The sequence below is a fragment of the Lolium perenne genome, chromosome 5, assembly GCF_019359855.2.
Source record: "Lolium perenne isolate Kyuss_39 chromosome 5, Kyuss_2.0, whole genome shotgun sequence".
Classification (NCBI taxonomy): Eukaryota; Viridiplantae; Streptophyta; class Magnoliopsida; order Poales; family Poaceae; genus Lolium; species Lolium perenne.
The window spans coordinates 48,357,331-48,365,889 of record NC_067248.2 but is presented as its reverse complement, the minus strand read 5'-3'; the positions used below and the strand labels follow the sequence as shown (position 1 = coordinate 48,365,889).

The 8,559-nt window shown below is 47.9% G+C and overlaps 1 protein-coding gene across 1 annotated transcript; it reads right to left on the bottom strand.

The window, feature by feature from the left end:
- Positions 1–205: 205 nt before the first annotated feature.
- LOC127304611 (putative F-box protein At2g02030) lies at positions 206–1,756 on the bottom strand. The gene has a single exon (XM_051335251.2). The coding sequence runs from the start codon at positions 1,751–1,753 to the stop codon at positions 206–208; it is 1,548 nt and encodes a 515-aa protein (XP_051191211.1). The 5' UTR covers positions 1,754–1,756.
- Positions 1,757–8,559: the final 6,803 nt, after the last annotated feature.

Below are 8,559 nucleotides of genomic sequence, written 5' to 3'. Positions count from 1 at the left end.
ACGACGTTGGAGGGGACGGAAACCTTATCTGCCAGGAGGATCACATTTGTTTTCTTTGGGCTTGTGGATCGTCCGAGTTGTTTAGAGATACATTGTGAATAAACCAATGTTGAATTAAACATTTTGAGTCAATTAACAAAACAGAATTAAAATCATGTTGGAAGGAGGTGCTCGATCACGTCCCCTCCCCAAAGAAGGTGATCGGTCATGGACAGAGTACAAATATCTCGGCCTCTTCGAGACGCCGCATGTAGCACTCCATGTCGAGTCCCGTTCCAGCGTGGTCAACTTCGTCGTGCAGCTTCAAGAAACGGTCGCTCTCGACCATCGCACGCCAACTCCGGCAGACGAGCTTCAGCCGCCTGAGGTCGAGCGCCGGCAGTCGACGCAGGGCTAAGCGGAGTGCCTGCGCCGACGCCGACGAAAAGACGAGGCGTTCGTATGGTGTCCCCGGGGAGACGACAGTCTCCTCGTACGGCAGCAGCAGCATGGCCTGCGTCACGGACTCGCCGTAGTGCGTGACCGAGGCTCCGCCGAGCGGGAGCTCCTCCATCTCGCCGGTCGCCGGCGTGTACGCGCATAGCCTCCTGGGGTCGGAGTGGAGGCCCGGCCTCAGCAGGACGCGGCGGCCGCCGTCCGTGAAGGCGAGCGGCATGACGCCGCCTTCCACGAACCCTTTTTCTCGTGGTAACGGCCTCAGACACTTCGGTGAAACGTCGACGCGGCAGAGTAGATCCCACGCGCCTCCGGCCTCGTGGTCGCGCAGAAGCCAAATGTCATACCGCTTTTGACGGCGAACTTCGCCGGCCGAGGTCGAGAGGCACAGGCGTCCGTCGATTTCCGACAGCACGAAACGGCCGGCCCCGGGCGGCGGTGAAAGAACCCCGAAAGCCTCTTCGGCGAGGCAGAAGGAGACGATGAGCGCGTGCTCGTGCGGCTTCCGCGCCTTCCAGTGCAGGTGGCCCTGCGCGAACACGCTCGGGTAGTGAGCCCGGCACGGCTGCAACGCCATGGCGGCCGCCGGCGGCCGCCAGAACCCCGTCGGGGAGTCCAGCTCGTAGACCTCGCAGACGGCGGCACGGTGGCAGACGCGCACCACCTTGTGCTTCTTGCTGCGCGCGTCGTAGCCAAGCCCAAGGCTCTCGCAGCAGTTGTCGGCCGAGTGATGGTCGGATGGCCACGGCCGGCCCATCGTGCTACGCCCCCTCGGGAGCGCCGTCATCTGGCCGGTGGACGGGTTCCATACGTAGTACATCCACGTGATGCCGTTCCTCAGGATGAAGAGCCCGTTGCACTGGCCTACGCCGCTGTTACGAAGGCCACGTGGCAGGCCGGCCATGAGCGGCGGCGCGCCATCGTCGTCGTCGGGGCTGTGGAGCGAGCAACCGTGCACCGAGGTGTTGTTGTCCCGAGCTCTGGAGTTTTGGGAGAAGAAGAGGAGCTTTCTGGGGACGACGGCGCCGCGGCGGCGGTGGAGGTGGCGGTCAGCGAAGTCGTCCGAGGAGAGAGAGGCGGCCCAGTGGCGGGAGAGGCAGCGGCACCGAAGCACCGACTTTGCCGGCAGTCGTGTGAATATGTCCTCCATGACATCGTCGGGAAGCGTTGCTGTTGCTATCTCCTCCCTCCTCGCCTTCTTGATCTTCTTGCCGCGGGGAGCCATGCGTGCAATCTGGGCATATCGTGGTACGGAAAAGGGGGAGAAGGACGCCGGCCGGCGGCGGCCACGAGATCGATGTTGTGGCCTAATTAACATGATGCCGTGATCGATCGGTCATCCACACGTGACACGTTAGGTTTAAGATCAAGTTTCCTTTTGATACTTGGATTAAACAGGGCAGATGAGCATAATTGGGCCAGCACTATCGGCTCCGCCGTCCCATGCATGTGTCCGTGCATCGCTCTTTGTATTGACCCAAAAATTGGATTTAGATTCCCTTCGCTCCGAAAATTTCATCCATATGTTCATGTCATATGGAATAATGGAAAGCCATTCACATAGATACCCGCCCCGTGAAATCCATGGGCAGAACAAGCCCTCTGTACACGTTTCCAGCGAGCCAAGTGTTTAATTATATCCGTGAATACAATTTTCATCCTGATCGTTTGTCTAATAGTTTTGTGATTGTTAGAACACGATCTCCACATTCCCACGTTAGTTCAGCACGTCATCACTTGCTCCTCTCTTTCCGTTGTTTTTTTCGAGAGTATATCAAAGGGATGTAGAGGTTTAAGTACAAGAAAGATACCACCCGCTCCGAGCAATGGGCATAGCACAAATTCACACTGGTTAGTCCGAAGATAGACACCATAGATAAAACAAGAAGACAAAATAGTCTATCCTAAGCTAAGCAACAAAGCCGCGTCTGGCCCGATGCTGAAAACCTCCGAAGAAGAACAACAACTACAAAAGGATAGTTCTTGTCGATGCACCATCAAAAGGAGAAGATGACGAAACTAGGTCTGTCCCGAGAAGGCATCATCATGGACTCGCTAGCCATGGTGTGCATAACACCCCTCAAAGCCAACCTTAGACAGCGGCGAGCACCGGAAGAAATGCAACAGGACCTCCAAGCCTTGTCTCCAACGCGAAACTCCCAATAGAGGGATGGCGTCGATGACATCGCGATCGCGCCAACCTGTAGGACCTAGGCTTTTGCCCGGAGACAGCTACCAAACCAAGAGAGAGAATATGAGACGCCGACACACCTCGACGACGCCTCCAAGGAGGGGCACGACACCCGCGGGTGCCTTTGACGCCGGCCTGACAAGTAAGGCGGGACTTTTGTCCGTATCTTTGCTCATCTCCGCGCATGAGAGGATTGGGACAACATCAGCCTCCCAACACCTCTGGCAAAGGCCAGGACGTCCTCGGCTTCAACGCCCGCTCCAGACGGCAACGATCAGATGACGCAACCCTTAAAGGCACAGATCTGGCCCGAGAAGGCCCAGATCGAGCCCGCCCAATCTCCAACCCCCTCGCTCGCACCACCGAGAAGCTCCACTCCTAGTCCCCATCACGGGATCAGGTGGCTGATGCGCCAGGAACTCCACCCTTGCTAGGCATCATCCGTTCCACCACCTCGAAGATGGCATCTTGCACTGCCTCCTCCAGACTGTCCCGACGCATTGCCCCGCCCCCATCCTTGTTGCCATGCCGAAGGTTGGAGCTAGTCCGTGCTCTCCGTCGTGCGCTGTCGACGTCCGCCAAGGTCCCACGCCGCATACCACTCCACCACCATCACAACCCTTGTGATGTCCAACCTTTGTGCGAAGGGGGGCTATCGGGGTGCGCCTCCACCACCCACCGCGGTGTTGGCACCAGCAACGGTTGGGTGAGGCAAATCAAGGGTTGTTGCTCACTTTTAGGGTTGGGGTCCTCCGGAACAGCTCGCGTGAGCGGCCCGGGAGGAGATAGTTTCGCCTTGCCTTTCGGGTTTTTTTCACCACGTTCTCTTTCAGTTGTAACTGAAACGATCGTATGCCGCACCTAGAGGGGGGAGTGAATAGGTGCTAACCAATTTTTAGTTCCTTTTCAATTTAGGCTTGACACAAAGGTAAATTCTCTAGATATGCAACTATGTGAATTTACCGATATGACAAGATCAACTACTAAGCAATATATAGCTAGACAATATATAGGGGAGATAATAAGGATAGAGGTAACCGAGAGTGGAGCACGCGGAGACACAGAGATGATTCCCGTAGTTCCTTCCTTTTGAGGGGAAGTACGTCTACGTTTGGAGGAGTGTGGTCGCCATGAAGGCCAGACCAACGCCACGAAGGCTTTACTCAGTTCTCCTGTGAGCAACGCCACAAAGGCCTAGCCCACTTCTACTAAGGGATTTCCTCGAGGCGGAAATCGGGCCTTTACAAGGTTCTTGGGGCACACATCCACAACCGAATTGGAGGCTCCCAAAATTTGTAACAACAACACGAACAAATCAACCACAAACAACTAGGGTTTCTGATACGCGTAGATGCACACGTCCGTTGGGAACCCCAAGTGGAAGGTATGATGCGTATAGAAGCAAGTTTCCCTCAGTATGAAACCAAGGTTTAATCGAACCAGTAGGAGCCAAGAAGCACGTTGAAGGTTGATGGTCGCGAAATGTGATGCGGCGCAACACCAGGGATTCCGGCGCCAACGCGGAACCTGCACAACACAACCCAAGTACTTTGTCCCAACGAAACAGTGAGGTTGTCAATCTCACCGGCTTGCTGTAACAAAGGATTAAACGTATCGAGTGGAAGATGTTTGCAAAGAAAACAGTAAACACAATTGCAGCAGATTGTATGCTATGTAAAGAATAGGACCGGGGTCCACAGTTCACTAGAGGTGTCTCTCCCATAAGATAAAAGCATGTTGGGTGAACAAATTACAGTCGGGCAATTGACAAATAGAGAAAGGCATAACAATGCATATACATGATATGATAAATATAGTGAGATTTAATTGGGCATTACGACAAAGTACATAGACCGCCATCCAACTGCATCTATGCCTAAAAAGTCCACCTTCAGGTTATCATCCGAACCCCCTCCAGTATTAAGTTGCAAAGCAACAGACAATTGCATTAAGTATGGTGCGTAATGTAATCAACAACTACATCCTTAGACATAGCATCAATGTTTTATCCCTAGTGGCAACAGCACATCCACAACCTTAGAACTTTCTCGTCACCGTCCTGCATTCAATGGAGGCATGAACCCACTATCGAGCATAAATACTCCCTCTTGGAGTTAAGAGTAAAAACTTGGCCAGAGCCTCTACGAATAACGGAGAGCATGCAAGATCATAAACAACACATGAACAATAGATTGATAATCACCATAATCATAGTACTCTCTATCCATCGGATCCCGACAAACACAACATATAGAATTACATATAGATGATCTTGATCATGTTAGGCAGCTCACAAGATCTAACAATGAAGCACAACAAGGAGAAGACGACCATCTAGCTACTGCTATGGACCCATGGTCCAGGGGTGGACTACTCACTCATCACTCCGGAGGCGACCATGGCGGTGTAGAGTCCTCCGGGAGATGAATCCCCTCTCCGGCAGGGTGCCGGAGGCGATCTCCAGAATCCCCCGAGATGGGATTCGCGGCGGCGGCGTCTCTGTAAGGTTTTCCGTATCGTGGCTCTCGGTCCGGGGGGTTTCGCGGCGGAAGGTTGGAGTAGGCGGCGGGTCAGCGCGCGGGGCCTCTCGAGGGGCCCAGGGGGATAGGTCGGTGCGGCCGGGGCACGGGCCGCGCCGGCCACCCCTGGCCTCCTCGTGGCCCCACTTCGTTAGGTCTTCGGTCTTCCGGAAGCTTCGTGCAAAAATAGGACCCTGGGCGAAAGTTTCGTCCAATTCCGAGAATATTTCTTTACTAGGATTTCTGAAACCAAAAACAGTTGAAACAAAGAATCGGCTCTTCGGCATCTTGTTAATAGGTTAGTTCCAGAAAATGCATAAATATGACATATAATGTGCATAAAACATGTAGGTATCATCAATAAAGTAGCATGGAACATAAGAAATTATCGATACGTTGGAGACGTATCAGCATCCCCAAGCTTAGTTCTGCTCGTCCTAAGCGAGTAAAACGATAACAAAGATAATTTCTGAAGTGACATGCCATCATAATCTTGATCATACTATTTGTAAACATATGTAATGAATGCAGCGATCAAAGCAAAGGTAATGACATGAGTAAACAACTGAATCATAAAGCAAAGACTTTTCATGAATAGTACTTCAAGACAAGCATCAATAAGTCTTGCATAAGAGTTAACTCATAAAGCAATAAATCAAAGTAAAGGTGTTGAAGCAACACATAGGAAGATTAAGTTTCAGCGGTTGCTTTCAACTTATAACATGTATATCTCATGGATATTGTCAACATAAAGTAATATAACAAGTGCAATATGCAAGTATGTAGGAATCAATGCACAGTTCACACAAGTGTTTGCTTCTTAAGGTGGAAGGAGATAGGTAAACTGACTCAACAATAAAAGTAAAAGAATGGTCCTTCAAAGAGGAAAGCATCGATTGCTGTATTTGTGCTAGAGCTTTTATTTTGAAAACATGAAACAATTTTGTCAACGGTAGTAATAAAGCATATGAGTTATGAAAATTATATCTTACAAGTTGCAAGCCTCACGCATAGTATACTAATAGTGCCCGCACCTCGTCCTACTTAACTTGGACTACCGGGTCTTCGCATGCCATGTTTCAACCAAGTGTCACAAAGGGTACCTCCATGCCGCTTTGTACAAAGGTCTAAGGAGAATGCTCGCATTTCGGATTTCTCGCTTTTGATTATTCTCAACTTAGACATCCATACCGGGACAACATGGACAACAGATAATGGACTCCTCTTAAATGCATAAGCATGTAGCAATGGTTATTGTTATCATATGAGATTGAGGATATATGTCCAAAACTGAAACTTCAACCATGATTCATGGCTTTAGTTAGCGGCCCAATGTTCTTCTCTAACAATTTTGCATGCTCCAACCACTAAAATGATAGACCTTCAGACAAGACGGACATGCATAGCAACTCACATGATATTCAACAATAGTTGATGGCGTTCCCCAGAAGCATGGTTATCGCACAACAAGCAACTTAATAAAATATAAAGTGCATAAGTACATATTCAATACTACGATAGTTTTTAAGGCTATTTTGTCCCATGAGCTATATATTGCAAAGGTGAATGATGGAATTTTAAAGGTAGCACTCAAGCAATTTACTTTGGAATGGCGGAGAAATACCATGTAGTAGGTAGGTATGGTGGACACAAATGGCATAGTAGTTGGCTCAAGGATTTTGGATGCATGAGAAGTATTCCCTCTCGATACAAGGTTTAGGCTAGCAAGGTTATTTGAAGCAAACTCAAGGATGAACAAGTGCAGCAAAACTCACATAAAAGACATATTGTAAACATTATAAGACTCTACACTGTCTTCCTTGTTGTTCAAAACTCAATACTAGATATTATCTAGACTCTAGAGAAACCAAATATGGAAACCAAATTTTAGCAAGCTCTATGTATTTCTTCATTAATGGGTGCAAAGCATATGATGCAAGAGCTTAAACATGAGCACAACAATTGCCAAGTATCACATTATCCAAGACATTTTAGAATTACTACATGTAGCATTTTCCAAATCCAACCATATAACAATTTAACGAAGAAGAAACTTCGCCTTGAACATTATGAGTAAAGCCTAAGGACACATGTGTCCATATGCAACAGCGGAGCATGTCTCTCTCCCACAAAGTGAATGCTAGGATCCATCTTATTCAAACAAAAACAAAAACGAAAACAAACCGACGCTCCAAGTAAAGAACACAAGATGTGATTGAATAAAAATATAGTTTCAGGGGAGGAACCTGATGATGTTGTCGATGAAGAAGGGGATGCCTTGGGCATCCCCAAGCTTAGACGCTTGAGTCTTCTTAAAATATGCAGGGGTGAACCACGGGGGCATCCCCAAGCTTAGAGCTTTCACTCCTCTTGATCATAGTATATCATTCTCCTCTCTTGACCCTTGAAAACTTCCTTCACACCAAACTTCAAGCAAACTCATTAGAGGGTTAGTGCACAATTAATAATTCACACATTCAGAGGTGACACAATCATTATTTTCACTTCTGGACATTGCATAATGCTACTGGACATTAATGGATCAAAGAAATAAATCCAACATAGCAAAAGAGGCAATGCGAAATAAAAGGCAGAATCTGTCAAAAACAGAACAGTCCGTAAAGACGAATTTAGAAATGGCACCAGACTTGCTCAAATGGAAAAACTCAAAACTAATGAAAGTTGCGTACATATCTGAGGATCACGCTCGTAAATTGGCAGATTTTTTCGAATTTTCTACAGAGAATTGTGCCCAGATTCGTGACAGACAGCAATGCTGTTTCTGTGCAGCGATCCCACATATAACATCAACTTTGACATAGAAACTTTACTTGGCACAAAAACATGATAAGGAGAGGTTGCTACAGTAGTAAACAACTTCCACGACTCAACAAAACAAAAAATTGCTGTAGGTAAAAACATGGGTTGTCTCCCATAAGCGCTTTTCTTTAACGCCTTTCAGCTAGGCGCAGAAAGTGCAAATCAAGTAACATATAGAGTAGAAGCATCAACATCATAGCTTGTTCTAATAATAGAATCAAAAGGCAACTTCATTCTCTTTCTAGGGAAGTGTTCCATACCTTTCTTGAGAGGAAATTGATATTTAATATTACCTTCCCTCATATCAATAACAGCACCAACAGTTCGAAGAAAAGGTCTTCCCAACACAATTGGACAAGATGCATTGCATTCGATATCCAAGACAACAAAATCAACGGGGACAAGGTTATTGTTAACCGTAATGTGCACATTATCAATTCTCCCCAAAGGTTTCTTTTTAACATTATCAGCAAGATTAACATCCAAATAACAATTCTTCAATGGTGGCAAGTCAAGCATATCATAAATCTTTTTAGGCATAACAGAAATACTTGCACCAAGATCACATAAAGCATTACATTCAAAGTCATTGAA

Coding starts and splice junctions, on each gene's coding strand:
- LOC127304611 (XM_051335251.2), bottom strand. CDS start 1,753: ATGTTAATTAGGCCACAACATCGATCTCGTGGCCGCCGCCGGCCGGCG.